This window comes from Salmo salar, chromosome 16 (genome assembly GCF_965601325.2).
Source record: "Salmo salar chromosome 16, fSalSal1, whole genome shotgun sequence".
In the NCBI taxonomy this organism is placed as follows: domain Eukaryota; kingdom Metazoa; phylum Chordata; class Actinopteri; order Salmoniformes; family Salmonidae; genus Salmo; species Salmo salar.
In genome coordinates, this window is record NC_138306.1 from 89,251,073 (window position 1) to 89,269,646 (window position 18,574).

The window sequence follows — 18,574 nt, forward strand, 5'->3', positions numbered from 1 at the left end:
CAAGGTTGCAGTATGTTTTAGGCAGCACTATGTACTATTTTCCTGAATAACCTTGTCTTCACTGTATTATTTCAATCAAAAACCAATAGTATTTCCGTTCACACCATAGTAACATTTACAGATGGACAGAAACAACTGTGTCTCTGAATATTAGTACACATGTAGAAAACTGATAATCATTACATTTAGCTTCAAAACAGTAGTGCAACCATGAAATTGTCTCTCTGCTGCACCCTCACTGCCTGCACTGAAGTCCGTTGATGCAGACCTAGTAGGAGCCGCCATTTTACACAAAACCAAAAACAACATTTTTTTTTATTTAAAAATCCTATGCAATCTCAACTCTACCTTCTATAAAAAGTTGCTTCATATATATATTAACAGAAGTCTTAACTTGTAAAACAGCAACACCATATTTCAAAAGTAGAACGTTCAGTTTGCAGTGAGGAAGGAACTACCTTGTAAACCTACCGACAGAACAAATCACCCCGGTCGTATTTCTTTACCGTTGGCGAAAAAGGCTCTGATTCCCCTGTAGTATCCACCCTTTCCTTGATTTCGGGCCTGTTGTACAAGAGGCCACAATTTTGCCTTTGCTGCCTTGTCTGCTGCAGTCAAGTCCTCACCGAATCTACATTTTCTCTCTTTCAGAAAGGCGCTTTCCTTTGCTTTCTTCCAAACTGCATCTCTCGCTGTGCGAAAAGCAAACTGGATGATGATCGACCGGATAACGATGGCATCTTGTTTCTTCCCAATATGATAAGCGACATCCACAGCCATATCCATATATCCATTGGGTAAGTCCGGTGCCACACGGTTACAGATGTCTCTTACTAAGCGCTTCACATTCTCATCCTGGTCCTCGGGGACACCATAAAGCCGTAGCCCCCACCTTCTCCGGTATCGCTCTGCTTCCGATAAGCGCTCTTGCATGTCTGCGATGGTCTTCTCCTGTGCAGAAGGACAACCATCTCTGCAGCACTCCACCATTCAGGCCTTTATGGTAGAGTCGCCAGACGGAAGCCACTCCGAAGTAAATGGTCACATCACAGTACGCTTGGAGTTTGCCAAAAGGCACCTAAAGGACTCTGACCATAAGAAACAAGATTCTCTGGTCGGATGAAACCAAGATTAAACTCTTTGGCCTGAATGCTAAGCGTCACATCTGGAGGAAACCTGGCACCATCCCTACGGTAAAGCATGGTGGTGGCAGCATCATGCTGTGGGGATGTTTTTCAGTGGCAGGGACTGGGAGACTGGTCGGGATTAAGGGAAACATGAACTGAGCAAAGTACAGAGAGATCCTTGATGAAAACCTGCTCCAGAGTGCTCAGGACCTGACTGAGGCGAAGGTTCACCTTCCAACAGGACAACGACCTTAAGCCCACAGCCAAGACAACGCAGGAGTGGCTCCGGGACAAGTCTCTGAATGTCCTTGAGTGGCCCAACCAGAGCCCGGACTTGAACCCGATTGAACATCTCTGGAGAGACATGAAAATACCTGTGCAGCGACGCTCCCCATCCAACCTGACAGAGCTTGAGAGGATCTGCAAAGAAGAATGGGAGAAACTCCACAAATACGCTTGTAGCTTCATACCTAAGAAGACTCGAGGCTGTAATCGCTGCCAAAGGGGCTCCAATAAAGTACTGAGTAAAGGGTCTGAATACTTATGTAAATGTGATTGTTTTTTTTATTGTTAATACATTTGCAAACATTTCTCTTCCTGTTTTTTGCTTTGTCATTATGGGGTATTGTATGTCGATTGATTAGGGGAAAAAAACTATTTGATAAATTTTAGAATAAAGCTGTAACGTAACAAAATGTGGAAAAAGTCAAGGGGTCTGAAAACTTTCCGAATGCACTGTACGTCTATAATTATATTTGGGACTCTCTTGTTGTATTATTTCTATATTTCTTAATTCCTTTCTTCATATATGTGTATTGTTATCTACTAGCTAGGTAATACTGCACTGTTGGTTTGTATTGTTAGCTACTAGCTAGGTAATACTGCACTGTTGGTTTGTATTGTTAGCTACTAGCTAGGTATTACTGCACTGTTGGTTTTTATTGTTTGGTACTAGCTAGCTAATACTGCACTGTTGGTTTGTATTGTTAGCTACTAGCTAGCTACTACTGCACTGTTGGTTTGTATTGTTAGCTACTAGCTAGCTACTACTGCACTGTTGGTTTGTATTGTTAGCTACTAGCTAGCTACTAATGCACTGTTGGTTTGTATTGTTAGCTACTAGCTAGGTATTACTGAACTGTTGGTTTGTATTGTTAGCTACTCGCTAGGTACTAATGCACTGTTGGTTTGTATTGTTAGCTACTAGCTAGGTACTACTGCACTGTTGGTTTGTATTGTTTGCTACAAGCTAGGTATTACTGCACTGTTAGTTTGTATTGTTAGCTACTAGCTAGGTATTACTGCACTATTGGTTTGTATTGTTAGCTACTAGATTGGAACTACTGCACTGTTGGTTTGTATTGTTAGTTACTAGATTGGTACTACTGCACAGTTGGTTTGTATGGTTAGCTACTAGATTGGTACTACTGCACTGTTGGTTTGTATTGTTAGCTACTAGATTGGTACTACTGCACTGCTGGAGCCAGGAACATAAGCATTTTGCTACACCCGTGATAACTGCAAAATATGTGTATGCTACTGTCGTGTCTTTGGCATCATTAAAAGGGAAGACTGTTATTTTATCAAATCAATTCTCTGTAATTATTATTACGTGATTAAACTAAACATGTACAGTGAGGGGAAAAAAGTATTTGATCCCCTGCTGATTTTGTACGTTTGCCCACTGACAAAGAAATGACCAGTCTATAATTTCAATGGTAGGTTTATTTGAACAGTGAGAGACAGAATAGCAGCAAAAAAATCCAGAAAAACTCATGGCAAAATTTTTATAAAATGATTTGCATTTTAATGAAGGAAATAAGTATTTGACCCCTCTGCAAAACATGACTTAGTACTTGGTGGCAAAACCCTTGTTGGCAATCACAGAGGTCAGACGTTTCTTGTAGTTGGCCACCAGGTTTGCACACATCTCAGGAGGGATTTTGTCCCACTCCTCTTTGCAGATTTTCTCCAAGTCATTAAGGTTTTGAGGCTGATGTTTGGCAACTCGAACCTTCAGCTCCCTCCACAGATTTTCTATGGGATTAAGGTCTGGAGACTGGCTAGGCCACTCCAGGACCTTAATGTGCTTCTTCTTGAGCCACTCCTTTGTTGCCTTGGCCGTGTGTTTTGGGTCATTGTCATGCTGGAATACCCATCCACGACCCATTTTCAATACCCTGGCTGAGGGAAGGAGGTTCTCACCCAAGATTTGACGGTACATGGCCCCGTCCATCGTCCCTTTGATGCGGTGAAGTTGTCCTGTCCCCTTAGCAGAAAAACACCCCCAAAGCATAATGTTTCCACCTCCATGTTTGACGGTGGGGATGGTGTTCTTGGGGTCATAGGCAGCATTCCTCCTCCTCCAAACACGGCGAGTTGAGTTGATGCCAAAGAGCTCCATTTTTGTCTCATCTGACCACAACACTTTCACCCAGTTGTCCTCTGAATCATTCAGAAGTTCATTGGAAAACTTCAGATGGGCATGTATATGTGCTTTCTTGAGCAGGGGGACCTTGCGAGCGCTGCAGGATTTCAGTCCTTCACGGCGTAGTGTGTTACCAATTGTTTTCTTGGTGACTATGGTCCCAGCTGCCTTGAGATCATTGATAAGATTGTCCCGTGTAGTTCTGGGCTGATTCCTCACCGTTCTCATGATCATTGTAACTCCACGAGGTGAGATCTTGCATGGAGCCCCAGGCCGAGGGAGAGTGACAGTTCTTTTGTGTTTCTTCCATTTGCGAATAATCACACCAACTGTTGTCACCTTCTCACCAAGCTGCATGGCGATGGTCTTGTAGCCCATTCCAGCATTGTGTAGGTCTACAATCTTGTCCCTGACATCCTTGGAGAGCTCTTTGGTCTTGGCCATGGTGGAGAGTTTGGAATCTGATTGATTGCTTCTGTGGACAGGTGTCTTTTATACAGGTAACAAGCTGAGATTAGGAGCACTCCCTTTAAGAGTGTGCTCCTAATCTCAGCTCGTTACCTGTATAAAAGACACCTGGGAGCCAGAAATCTTTCTGATTGAGAGGGGGTCAATTACTTATTTCTCTCATTAAAATGCAAATCAATTTATAACATTTTTGACATGCGTTTTCTGGATATTTTTGTTGTTATTCTGTCTCTCACTGTTCAAATAAACCTACCATTAAAATTATAGACTGATCCTTTCTTTGTCAGTGGGCAAACGTACAAAATCAGCAGGGGATCAAATACTTTTTTCCCTCACTGTAGGGAATAGAATGCCGATGCAGTAATCCATTTTATCTATCCTTAATGGTCCTGGGCATCTGGGGCATAGCTATCTAACCACTGATACCCTCTGCTCCGCAACCCGACCCTTCTGCCTGCCATCTTTCCTCAGAGCCCCTGACTCTGGCACAATGCATACACAGTGTTTCTATGACTGTCATTCTGTTCTGACATAAAAATATTAACACAGCTAAAAGGAAAAGTGGCTAACCATAGTCCCCAGGCTAACCATAGTCCCCAGGCTAACTATAGTCCTAAGTAGGGGTGTGCCCACATGGCCATACTTGTATTCTAAATCATATCCATAAATTGACAGTTGATAGTCGGATTGGATGATACTCGTAATCTGAAATAAACTGAATTGTTTTAATATAGCTAAATAGATTTTGGAAAAATACCTTCCCTGCACGTTCTCACTTAAAAAAAAACTGCAGATTAGGAGCAGCATGCGGCGGGTTGCGTGTATGTACAGTTGAAGTCTGAAGTTTACATACACCTTACATACAGCCAAAAACATTTAAACTTGCTGGCATGCATCCCAATTTTTTATTTTTTTTGCCCCACCAAGATTTACATGCTAAAATCACCACTGTAGCCAAGACTTAATCAATATTTTGTTTTGTCTCATTTATTGATATGGATATAGCCTCTATGAGATGGGGTTGTGAAACGCAAATTACTATAACAAGCCTACATACAGAGTGGAATTCGCACTCAAACAATCAAAATGCCTAATATAAGTCCGTGCTCCCAAATAGTAGAAATAGTGTGATTCATAAGGTTACATGATTCATTAGCCCCACATGGCTATAAAAATAAATTATGCAATTATATGGCCATTAAATAACACACAACACCATGGCATATTTAGATAGTGGAATAGGCCTAGCCTAAATCATATTTACTTTCTGTTTTGCAGCTCAGGCGGTTTTTCTAGACAATGCTCTACTGTGTCTTTATTATATAATTCTCACAGAAGTCATTTGCTGAAGGCCCAAGCCTATACTACGCCATCGACTGGTACAATGCCGTTCTAAAACAAGATCTAGACTTTTATTTTGGAAATGAAACCGGAAGCTGCAAAACAACTCTAATGTCTGGGCAGAGTTGCTTGATTGACTAGCTACATTCGGCTTTGCAGATGCCACATTCCAGACAGACGTTTGTACATAGAAAAAAGATCTGTAATCGAGTAAAGGGAGACGTAAAGTAAACATTTAAGTGTAAATGTTCATTCATGGTCGTAACATAGGACGTTTACCGATTTCCTTTTTACGGTTACGTTACATGTTTCACGCACGGCTTTTTTTACGATCCTATGTCCCAGAGGAGGAGGAGTCGGTGGCACCAACCCCCTTCTCATGTAATGGGGTAGGGCCATCCCAAGGATCCCGGAACGTACGGACGGTGTTAGTGGGGGAACAGGAAGTTCCGGACAGAAGCACACCATTCTTCAGACTAAAGAAAGCGTGCAGTCAAGAAGATAACCATTGTGTCCGTTTCTATTTATTACTACAGGTATGTAATAGAATGTTTAAACTTTATAATATCGAAAGAACATGTCATACCATGCTAGGTAACAAATCTATTAAGGTAATATCACGTTTGGTTAAGGTTTGATGTGTAATTTTTTGTGTCAAACAGAATGAAGAACGTGATAACTACTTGACAAGTTACATAACTAGAGACTTGGTTTGTCTGAGAGGATGTACATACTTTTGTCAAGGTAATTTCATAAAGAATACATTTATTTGATATTTCTGAGTTCGTTTTGCATTATTGGTTTTGTGTAAAATTCACGAGTGGAAACAATGGCGGCGCCCACTCGGTCTGCGTAAACGGATTTCAGGCAGTGCGGGTGCAGCAGAGAGAGACAATTTGACGGTTGCACTACTGTTTTGAAGCTGAAAGTAATTATCCGTTTTCGACATGTGTAGTAATATTCAGATACATTCAGTTGTTTCAATCTTTATAAATGTTAGTATTTACATTTACGTCATTTAGCTCTATATCTTTTTTGGGGGGGATTAGAAGGATTACTTAATCCTATCCCAGGTATTCCTTAAAGAGGTGGGGTTTCAGGTGTCTCCGGAAGGTGGTGATGGACTCCGCTGTCCTGGCGTCGTGAGGGAGCTTGTTCCACCATTGGGGTGCCAGAGCAGCGAACAGTTTTGACTGGGCTGAGCGGGAACTGTGCTTCCGCAGAGGTAGGGAGGCGAGCAGGCCAGAAGTGGATGAACGCAGTGCCCTTCTTTGGGTGTAGGGCCTGATCAGAGCCTGAAGGTACGGAGGTGCCGTTCCCCTCACAGCTCCGTAGGCAAGCACCATGGTCTTGTAGCAGATGCGAGCTTCAACTGGAAGCCAGTGGAGTGTGCGGAGGAGCGGGGTGATGTGAGAGAACTTGGGAAGGTTGAACACCAGACGGGCTGGGGCGTTCTGGATGAGTTGTAGGGGTTTAATGGCACAGGCAGGGAGCCCCGCCAACAGCGAGTTGCAGTAATCCAGACGGGAGATGACAAGTGCCTGGATTAGGACCTGCGCCGCTTCCTGTGTGAGGCAGGGTCGTACTCTGCGAATGTTGTGGAGCATGAGCCTACAGGGTCGGGTCACCACCTTGATGTTAGCGGAGAACGACAAGGTGTTGTCTAGGGTCACGCCAAGGCTCTTAGCACTCTGGGAGGAGGACACAATGGAGTTGTCAACCGTGATGGCGAGATCATGGAATTGGCAGTCCTTCCCCGGGAGTATAGTATGGTGTGAACGGAAATGCTATTGGTTTTGTAACAATATTTTGAAGACAAGGTTATTCAGGAAAATAGTACATAATACAAACAAGCTGCAACCTTGTAATACATGTTTTTTGTCATTTATGCATGTATGTAAATTCAGTATATCTACTATAGATTAAGTGCACTTAAGTTGCATTGCCTAATTTAAAGCATGTACTTTGTGTCTAATGTGAATTAATTAATGTTTTGTTGCCAATGCTTAGCTACCAGATCTATTGAAATGAGAACAGTGCTTGACTTGGACAGGAGCTCACTGGAGCTGAGAACCGTCACCTCAAATGTCTACTGTTTGAGCTCATGTTCCTCTTATAGAATATTAGCTCAACAGTATTGTGGAGCTCCTGCACATAAATATAAACAGTACTGGCACCTATTTCAAGTCAAAACAAGTCAAACACTGACTTGGATAATTGAACAAGAAGAAATATAATATATTTTTAGAAAATAAAGAAAATGCCAGAACTTTCAAGACTAACTTTTGTGTCTGTTTCTCTTTAATACTACTGCCCAACTAGAATTAAGTCTGAGGCCGGTAACATCAACAGTGAGGACAAACCCAACCTGCCTCTCTCCTTCCACACTGAGTCCAAACCTACAGTCACTGGGTCCTGATTGTGACAGTGGAGCCCAGTTTGTACTGCAGGATCCAGAGATGGCATCAGTGAAGCTTGAAGACTGCAGTCAAACACTGGAGCTGAATGTCATCATTAAAGATGAAGAGGAGGAGGAGAAGATAGAACCTGCTCTTACCATGAGAAACAGATGTCCCTATCTAAGTTTGTTATTCGTTCCAACTACCCACTGTGAATGAAAGTTGCAGTAGAACTGTTTCAATGAGAAAGTAATGTTATTTCATGCTACTGAGACTTGCATGGTTTGACACCAGTATTGTTCTATGAAATGAGTCTGTCATTATTAACCCTTGTGATAGTGAGTGGATGATGTACAGAGCATTCAGAAAGTATTCAGATCCCTTGACTTTTTCCATATAATGTTACGTTACAGCCTTGTTCTAAAATGGATAAAAAATATAAATAATCCTCATGACAAAGCGAAAACATTTGCTTCCTGTTTCCATTGATCATCCTTGAGATGTTTATATAACTTGGAGTTCATCTGTGGTAAATTCAATGAATTGGACATGATTTGGAAAGGCAAACACCTGTCTATGTAAGGTCCCACAGTTGACAGTGCATGTGAGTGCAAAAACCAAGCCATGAGGTCGAAGGAATTGTCTGTAGAGCTCTGTGACAGGATTGTGTCAAGGCACAGATCTGGGGAAGGGTACCAAAACATTTCTGCAGCTTTGAAGGTCCCCAAGAACACAGTGTCCTCTCCAACATTCTCTAATGGAAGAAGTTTGGAACTACCAAGACTCTTCCAATAGCTGGCCGGCCAGCCAAACTGAACAAGCTGGGGAGAAGGGCCTTAGTCAGGGAGGTGACCAAGAACCTGATGGTCACTCTGACAAAGTTCCTCTGCGGAGATGGGAGAACCTTCCAGAAGGACAACCATCTCTGCATTACTCCACCAATTAGGCCTTTATGGTAGTGGCCAGACGGAAGCCACCCCTCAGTAAAAGGCATGTGAAAGCCCACTTGGAGTTTGCCAAAAGGCACCTAAAGGACTCTGACAATGACAAACAAGATTCTCTGGTTGGATGAAATCAAGATTGAACTCTTTGGCCTGAATGCCAAGCGTGATGTCTGGGGGAAACCTGGCACTATCCCTACGGGGAGGTATGGTGGTGGCAGCATCATGCTGTGGGGATGTTTTTCAGTGGCAGGGCCTTGAAGACTAGTCAGGATCGAGCCGAAAGATGAACAGAGAAAGCACAGAGAGATCCTTGATGAAAACCGGCTCCAGAGTGCTCAGGACCTCCGACTGGGGCGGAGGTTCACAAATCCAACAGGACAATGACACTAAGCACACAGGCAAGACAACGCAGGAGTGGCTTCAGGACAATTCTCAATGTCCTTGAGTGGCCCAACCAGAGCCCGGACTTGAACCCGATCTAACATCTCTGGAGAGTCCTGAAAATAGCTGTGCAGCGACGCTCCCATCCAACCTGACAGAGCTTGAGAGGATCTGCAGAGTAGAATGGGAGAAACTCCCCAAATACAGGTGTGCCAAGTTTGTAGCGTCATACCCAAGAAGACTCAAGGCTGTAATCGCTTCCAAAGTTGCTTCAATAAAGTACTGAGTAAAGGGTCTGAATACTTATGTAAATGTAATATTTCAGTTGTTTTTTTAATTTGCAAACATGAAAAAATACTGTTTTACTCTGTCATTATGGGGTATTGTGTGTAGCTTGATGAGGGAGAAAAAACATTTGAATCATTTTAGAAAAACCTTGTAATGCAACAAAATGTGGAAAAAGTCAAGGGATCTGAATACTTTCCGAATACACTGTTACCCGGTGCAGCCAGTAGACGACTTAGATAATTAAACAGGAAGAAATATAATATACACTGCTCAAAAAAATAAAGGGAACACTTAAACAACACATTATGGATCTGAATGAAATAAATAATCTTATTAAATACTTTTTTCTTTACATAGTTGAATGTGCTGACAACAAAATCACACAAAAATAATCAATGGAAATCCAATTTATCAACCCATGGAGGTCTGGATTTGGAGTCACACTCAAAATTAAAGTGGAAAACCACACTACAGGCTGATCCAACTTTGATGTAATGTCATTAAAACAAGTCAAAATGAGGCTCAGTAGTGTGTGTGGCCTCCACGTGCCTGTATGACCTCCCTACAACACCTGGGCATGCTCCTGATGAGGTGGCGGATGGTCTCCTGAGGGATCTCCTCCCAGACCTGGACTAAAGCATCCGCCAACTGCTGGACAGTCTGTGGTGCAACGTGGCGTTGGTGGATGGAGCGAGACATGATGTCCCAGATGTGCTCAATTGGATTCAGGTCTGGGGAACGGGCGGGCCAGTCCATAGCATCAATGCCTTCCTCTTGCAGGAACTGCTGACACACTCCAGCCACATGAGGTCTAGCATTGTCTTGCATTAGGAGGAACCCAGGGCCAACCGCACCAGCATATGGTCTCACAAGGGGTCTGAGGATCTCATCTCGGTACCTAATGGCAGTCAGGCTACCTCTTGCGAGCACATGGAGGGCTGTGCGGCCCCCCAAAGAAATGCCACACCATGACTGACCCACCGCCAAACCGGTCATGCTGGAGGATGTTGCAGGCAGCAGAACGTTCTCCACGGCGTCTCCAGACTCTGTCACGTCTGTCACGTGCTCAGTGTGAACCTGCTTTCATCTGTGAAGAGCACAGGGCGCCAGTGGCGAATTTGCCAATCTTGGTGTTCTCTGGCAAATGCCAAACGTCCTGCACGGTGTTGGACTGTAAGCACAACCCCCACCTGTGGATGTCGGGCCCTCATACCACCCTCATGGAGTCTGTTTCTGACCGTTTGAGCAGACACATGCACATTTGTGGCCTGCTGGAGGTCATTTTGCAGGGCTCTGGCAGTGCTCCTCCTTGCACAAAGGCGGAGGTAGCGGTCCTGCTGCTGGGTTGTTGCCCTCCTACGGCCTCCACCACGTCTCCTGATGTACTGGCCTGTCTCCTGGTAGCGCCTCCATGCTCTGGACACTACGCTGACAGACACAGCAAACCTTCTTGCCACAGCTCGCATTGATGTGCCATCCTGGATGAGCTACACTACCTGAGCCACTTGTGTGGGTTGTAGACTCCGTCTCATGCTACCACTAGAGTGAAAGCACCGCCAGCATTCAAAAGTGACCAAAACATCAGCCAGGAAGCATAGGAACTGAGAAGTGGTCTGTGGTCTCCACCTGCAGAACCACTCCTTTATTGGGGGTGTCTTGCTTATTGCCTATAATTTCCACCTGTTGTCTATTCCATTTGCACAACAGCATGTGAAATGTATTGTCAATCAGTGTTGCTTCCTAAGTGGACAGTTTGATTTCACAGAAGTGTGATTGACTTGGAGTTACATTGTGTTGTTTAAGTGTTCCCTTTATTTTTTTGAGCAGTATATTTTTAGAGAATAAAGAAAGTGCCAGAACTGTCAAGACAATAACTTTGTGTCCGTTTCTCTTTATTACTACATCAACAGTGAAGACAAACCCAGCCTGCCTCTCTCCTTCCACACTGAGTCCAAACCTACAGTCACTGGGTCCTGATTGTGACAGTGGAGCCCAGTTTGCACTGCAGGATTCAGAGATGGCATCAGTGAAGCTGGAAGACTGCAGTCAAACACTGGAGCTGAATGTCAACATTAAAGATGAAGAGGAGGAGGAGATTGGGAAATCTGTTTCTCATGGTAAGCACAAGTTCTTTCTAAGTTTGTTGTTCATCCCAACTTCCTTCTGTGCATGAAAAGTTGCTGTAGAATGAGTCTGTGTAGTGACTAACCCTTGTGATGGTGGTGGAGGATGAAATGGCTCATAAGTTTAACTCCTTTTGTACCTTTTTAGTTTTTGACTCGTACCCCCTTTTAGAATAGTTGTATTCTCTTTTTGTGTTGTACAGCCTACTGATATGGATACATGTCACCAATTACAGTAGGAAGAGGACTGGCCATCCCCTTGAGCCTGGTTACTCTCTACGTTTCTTCCTAGGTTCCTGCTTTCTAGGGAGATTTTCCTAGCCACTGTGCTTCTACATCTACATTGCTTACTCTTTGGTGTTTTAGGCTGGGTTTCTGAAAAGCACTTTGTGACAACTGCTGATGTAAAAAGGGCTTCATAAAATACATTTGATTGACATGTGTATCACACCAACTGACTGGTTCTTCTGATGTTCTTCACACAGGAGACCGTGTTGAGACATTCTCTACATCCAGAGAGCAGCAGGAAGATCACAGAGCTAAGAGGTTTCACCATTGCCCACATTGTGAGGAGATTTTGCCATTTCTATCAAAGCTAAAAATACACCTAAAAATACACACAGGAAAGAATCTGTATTCCTGCACTGACTGTGGGAAGAGTTTCACAACATCAACTAAGCTAAAAGTTCATCAGAGAACGCACACAAGAGAGAAGCCTTACTCCTGCTCTGACTGTGGGAAGAGTTTCTCCCGATTGGATAACTTAAACACACATGAACGTATACATACAGGAGAGAAGCCTTACTACTGCTCTGACTGTGGAAAATGCTTTAAAACAACTGCTGAGCTAAAACTTCACCAGAGAACACACACAGGGGAGAAGCCTTACTTATGCTCTGACTGTGGGGTGAGTTTCTCTCGACTGGGCCACTTAAAAATACATGAACGTATGCATACAGGAGAGAAACCTTACCCCTGCTTTAATTGTATAAAATGCTTCACAACATCAACTGATCTAAAAGTTCATCAGAGAACACATACAGGAGAGAAGCCTTACTTATGCTCTGACTGTGGGTTGAGTTTCTCTCGACTGGACCACATAAAACTACATGAACGTGTACATACAGGAGAGAAGCCGTACATCTGCTCTGACTGTGGAAAATGTTTTAAAACAACAGCTGAGCTAAAAGGTCATCAGAGAACACACACAGGAGAGAAACCTTACTCCTGCTCTTACTGTGGAAAGAGTTTCTCTCAACTGGGCCAATTAAAAATACATGAACGTAAACATACAGGACAGAAGCCTTACTCCTGCTTTTATTGTGTAAAATGCTTCACAACATCAACTGAGCTAAAAGTTCATCAGAGAACACACACAGGAGAGAAGCCTTACTCCTGCTCTGACTGTAGGAAGAGTTTCTCTCAACCGAGCCACTTAAAAAGACACCGAGGTATACATAAAGGGGAGAAGCCTTCCTTCTACTCTGACGATGGAAAATGTTTTAAATCATCAGCGGAGCTAAAAGGTAATCAGAGATCACACACAGGAGAGAAACCTTACTTCTGCTCTTACTGCAGCAAGAGTTTCTCCCGATTGGGTAATGTTAAAATACACCAACGGATACACACTGGAGAAAAGCCTTATCACTGCACTGACTGTGAGAAGAGATTCTCTCAACAGAGCAATTTAAAAAGACACCAAAGTATACATAAAGGAGAGAAGCCTCATCAGTTCTCTCAGACCAGCTAAGATTAGACACTCCACTTAATTATCATAAAATAATTGGCAATGTTGAATTGGATCAAATGAAGAAAGCATAGAACACTATTGAAATCCTATTGTTTCTCACTGTGAGAGAACTGTGCAGAGGGAAGGGAGTGTTTATAGAATGTTAGCCTCTCTTTAATTTAGTGATCAGTGTGCACCTGGTCAGTTTTGGTGTGTTTTGTTAGCTTCTACTGTAAAGATATTGAGCTGACCTTGGATTTGCCCTTAGGGTTGAATATCCTCTGTGAGGCGTCTCACTATGGAGTCTGATGGTTGACTGGGTGGTACTGCTTCCCTCTGCAGTTTTCTGTAGGAATGAGCTAGTAGACACATCATGCACTGAGTGTACAAAACATTAAGGACACCTGTTCTTTCCATGACAGACTGACCAGGTAAACCCAGGTGAAAGATATCATCCTTGATGCTATTTATTTATTATGGATCCCCATTAGCTTTCAGCAGAAAACAAGAAGTGGTGGGCTAGGGAATGAAAACACTGGACACTGTAGAATTTGAACAACATTGCCTGGTCTGATGAATCCCTGATCCTGCTGTTTCATGCTGATGGGAGGACTAGGGTATGGAAAAAAACATGAGTACATGCATTCATGCTGTGTGTCAGCATTGCAGGCTGATGGTGGTTGTGTGATGGTTTGTTTTCATGGCACACATTGGGCATTTCATGCCAAATAATGTCCGCCGGCCAAATAGTGTCCCCCTCTATGTCACAATGGGATTAGATAAACTATTAGCGTTCGTTGCTATACCAATGGTGTGATGACCTAATGATTAGAATTTTGGAGATCATTACAGCCTAAATGACGTTCTTTTCATCATCGCTATGCAAACAAGGCTGATTTCCCCGACAATTTCGCTGTTTAAAAGTTTTGTTTAGCTAATAAAATACAAACATGAATTGGTACTACTTTTTGGTACCTTGTTAACATTACAACATGAAATCCATGTCTTAAATGTTGCTACATTTCGGAAATGGCAAAGAACACATGTAATCTGCTTGACACATTAAAGTGTCTTAACTTATAGATCACGAAGTCAGCTAATATCCATTTGATTCATAAACGGGCTTGTCTGGCTGTCCTGTTTTATTTTAACTGTTATTTTAACCTAGCCCTTGTGGTTGAATATATGTATGTATCTATTGTAGGTCCTAGCATACAACAATGAATAATGTGTAGCAAATAAATACCATCAAAGGACACCTGGCAATATTTAAGATTGTAATATATAAACTCTGATTGTTTTTTGGTACAGTTGTCATTCATTTATTTTCACTGATTATTTTTTGTACACACATGGCAAACAGAAATACTTAATTCTGGTGTGTGGAATAAAGAGGTGGGTGCTGTGTGGTTGGGAGGTTCTGCCTGTCACTTGTTCTCAACAGGCAGTCTTGGAAGGGGGATTTGAAGAGGGACACTGCGAAGTCCAGGCACTGCTGCTCTCTTTGTTCTGAGTGTTTGCAGTGCTGGTGGTTTTCAGTTCATCTGTGTATCTCACATATTATATGCCCAGTATGATATGGCTCGCAAACTTTATTAGCAGATAATGACAACATGACAATAACAGTAGCTTTAAATTATGTAATGAGATGGAGGAGGGGATGAGATGAGTGGGCAGATTGTTGGGAAATCAGAAGTCACTAGATGCAGAATTTCATCTGGAGGGAGAGGAGAGAAAGAGTTAAAAAATGAGGAAGGAGGCAGAAGCAAGAGATGCTTGATCAGGTGCTGTGGCTAATTCTTCCTGTCACTTGTCCTCGACAGGCAGCCAGTCTCAGTCAGGGGTTCAATACCAGGGGCCTGGTTTAGTTGGAAGCCCTCTCACCAGGCCGAGAGAAGGATAAAAAAAAAATGTTTTATCCAGTTTAATTAAGGCCTTTAGCCCCCTACTCTATCTTTGTAATGTTTGACCTAATGGGGCTTGGATAGGTGTAGCAATGTGGTGATGACTCAACAAATCTAGAACCTCCAGATATACAAACACTAACTAGAAACCAATGTCCAATTCCATACCAGCCCTGGCCTAAAATTTGATTTGGAATTGGACACCAAAGATTAATGGTTAGGAAGAAGGGGTTAAGGACCAGTAAGGAACTGGTCAATTGAACATTTTACTTGTAATGAATACATTTAATATGCAAATGTTTACATTTACATCCAATTTGAGCAATTTTCAAATATTTACCAGCAAACAAATGGAAAAATATACAAATATTTACAGATACATATGCTTTATACTTACCAAACAACTTACGAACTTCATTGCCAATATCTGCAAGAAAACACATCTTTATACAAATTTAAAACAATATTACAACAGGTTATTAAGGTTATTTACCATAACATACATTATACAACAAGATGCAATGTAGTAAAATACCTACTGTCTTGAGGCGGGGAGCCGGCCAAGCAGTGAAAACAATGCTGGGGAAAACAGCAGACAAAACAGATGATGGACACAATGGACAGACAAATTCCCGCACATTGACGACATGAGACAAACAAGACACGTTAAAATACTTGCCGCATCTCCTGCACCGGGGCACCCCCTTACCTTCTCTCACATATTTCCAACAGAAGCAGTGGATACTGACCTCTGTTGTGTAGGGTGTGGACACCTTGCGAGGCCTGGACCCAGGACAGGGACTGGAATCGGGGCTGGGAAATGGTGCCAGGTGCCCAGCCTGAAAACAAGAGAAAATGTGTTTTCTCATGGATTTCTGATGGTATCGTGCCATGGAGGGTTGCTCATCTCTGCAGAGAGTAAGACTGTTTCAAGATGACCTCAGGAGCACCGTGGGTGTTGAAGATGTCCATCATCGCCTTGGAGGTGGCCTCGCCAGTCTTGTCCTTGATGGGTATTATACAACATGAAAATTGCTTTTTTGATTCCAAGCACACTTTTTAATGGGTTACAGAAGGGAATTTAGAGTTAAGCATTACTGACCTTAATGGGTATTGCCTCCACCCACTTGGTGTAATAATCGTTTGCCGTCAGACAACAGCGGTTGCCATTCCTGGATTTCGTGAAGGGTCCGATGAGGTCCACCCCTAACATTTAAAATGTTAGGTTACTTTATTCTTACCCGTATCTGTGTCATACAGTATGCAGTTTTCATATTTGTACGGATACTGACACAAACATTTGATCATATTGAAGTCTGCTGTGGTCAAATAAAGCAACCATTTAAAAAACAACTTATCAATGCAAAATTTGAATCGTGACACACTTACCGATCATGTGCCATGATTAAACAACTTTGATGGGCTTCAACTCCGGCGCCACAGTCTTCACCCTCTCAAACTTCTGGCAGGCTCGACAGGTACTGACCTATAAGCACAAAATTACAAATTGAAACACTGTGCGCTCTATGACATTCATCGAAATCATAATATTTTCAAATATAAAAGCATGTGATTTATAAACAAAAGGTTATTTCACTTGCCCAGCTGTCCACATCCTTGACAATCCCACGCCAGAAGAAGTGTAGGTTGGTTTTGGCAATCATGCGCTTCACTCCGAAATGTCCAGCATGCATCTCTGTCAGCATGGCCTCCTCCTCCTCCTTAGTGAAAATCACCGTCCTCTGTGGCTGGGCATCCTTCCCCCGTAGATACATGTGTGTCATGACTTTCCCTCCTGGGTGAGGATCAAAGAGAGCCCCCCCTCCCCTCCCACCAGAGAGGAAGGGGGGGAAGTTGGCTAGTTTTATGATGGTCGTAAATACCTTGCAGGAACTCTCTCTCGTGCACTGCAGTATGGAGAAGTCAAAAATCCTTTGTGTGTAGAGAGAGACTGCCCCAAAACTTTAACATCAAAATGTTGGACATTGAAACAATATTTATAATGTAAATAATGTGGGAAATGTTCGGGAGGGACTTAACGAACAATCATGTCAAATCAGTTGTTGATTTGTGATATCATTAAAGACGTTACAACGGAAACATTGTAACTTTAAGAGCTTTCACAATGTATATGTCAGAGTTACATTTAAATGTTGTAATACTTATATTATTAAATGAAACTATTTGTGAAAAGATTAAATGTGATTTTAGCCTTCTAAATGAGATCATTTCTTTTCATATAGACTTTTGCCAAGTCAGTAACCACGCCCACGTGAGCACAGACATTGTGGCAATGTGATGGAACCGCCCTCCAAGATGAGTGCTTAAAAAGATTTGCTTTAGAATTAACATATTAGACCAGTACATTGACGGGTTGCTACTGACATGTAAAATGGTTTAAAACTACCAGATCAGACAGCGTGGAGCGGTGGCTACACGGCTGACAAATGGTTTAAAACTACAACAGACAAAGTAGGCAGACGGTAAGCCGGACGTCACGAATGGTTAGACTCTACCAGAATACGTGCAGTGCGAGCTGAATACATTAGAAATGGTAAGACCCTCAAACTCTCGAGTTAAAAACGTAAAGACTGCATCGGAACATTCAGTCTGCAGCTGTTTAAGTACTTTAGTCAAGTAAATTCGATCGAGAACCACCTCATGTACCTTTTTGAAGGATCCAGTCTAACGAAGATGAGAGGGGAAGAACATTTCCCTCTCACCACTGTGTGGTACTCGGATGTATCCATTCTAACGAACACTTTCAGAACAAAGAAGCCTACTACAACTACTAAGGACATGGTGACCTCAGAGACTTTCTGTCAAACTATTTGTCACAGAAGGATCGGGTGATTTCAACAGAGAGAAGCGACAGACATACAAACATAAATGACCGTATTATTCAACAGTATGTACGATAGTTGAATTCCTTTGCATCTTCTTCTCCTGCTTTCTCCCCCCTGTTTCATTGTGTAACAACCCGTCATATCGGATTAGTCCTCTAGGGACTTTTCATTGCATCATGTTCGTAATCAATGTATAATCTATTCTGTGGAATTATTTAGTTAGTTAGTAAATAAATAATTAAGCCAATTTGTGTATCGCTGATTCATCATCTAGACTAGGGTTCGTGCAGATATCCAAGAATTTTGCAACGTTCAGAATGTGACTGATATGAAGTAAAAATACATGAATAAGTGACTTATCTAAACTGAGCAAAAAAAGAAACATCCCTTTTCAGGAACCAGTCTTTCAAAGATAATTCGTAAAAATCCAAATAACTTCACAGATCATCATTGTAAAGGGTTTAAACACTGTTTCCCATGCCTGTTCAATGAACCTTAAACAATTAATGAACATGCACCTGTGGAACGGTCGTTAAAACACAAACAGCTTACAGACGGTAGGCAATTAAGGTCACAGTTATGAAAACCAAGGACAC

At 42.5% G+C, this 18,574-nt stretch overlaps 1 protein-coding gene across 1 annotated transcript; it reads left to right on the plus strand.

The window, feature by feature from the left end:
* The first annotated feature begins 5,498 nt into the window (after window positions 1-5,498).
* On the plus strand, window positions 5,499-14,536 carry LOC106573406 (uncharacterized). Its single transcript, XM_014148426.3, has 5 exons — window positions 5,499-5,900; window positions 6,027-6,108; window positions 7,687-7,947; window positions 11,287-11,493; window positions 11,985-14,536. Exons 1-5 carry the CDS (start codon window positions 5,610-5,612, stop codon window positions 13,247-13,249), a joined length of 2,106 nt encoding a protein of 701 aa, XP_014003901.2. The 5' UTR covers window positions 5,499-5,609; the 3' UTR covers window positions 13,250-14,536.
* The last annotated feature ends 4,038 nt before the right edge of the window (window positions 14,537-18,574 follow it).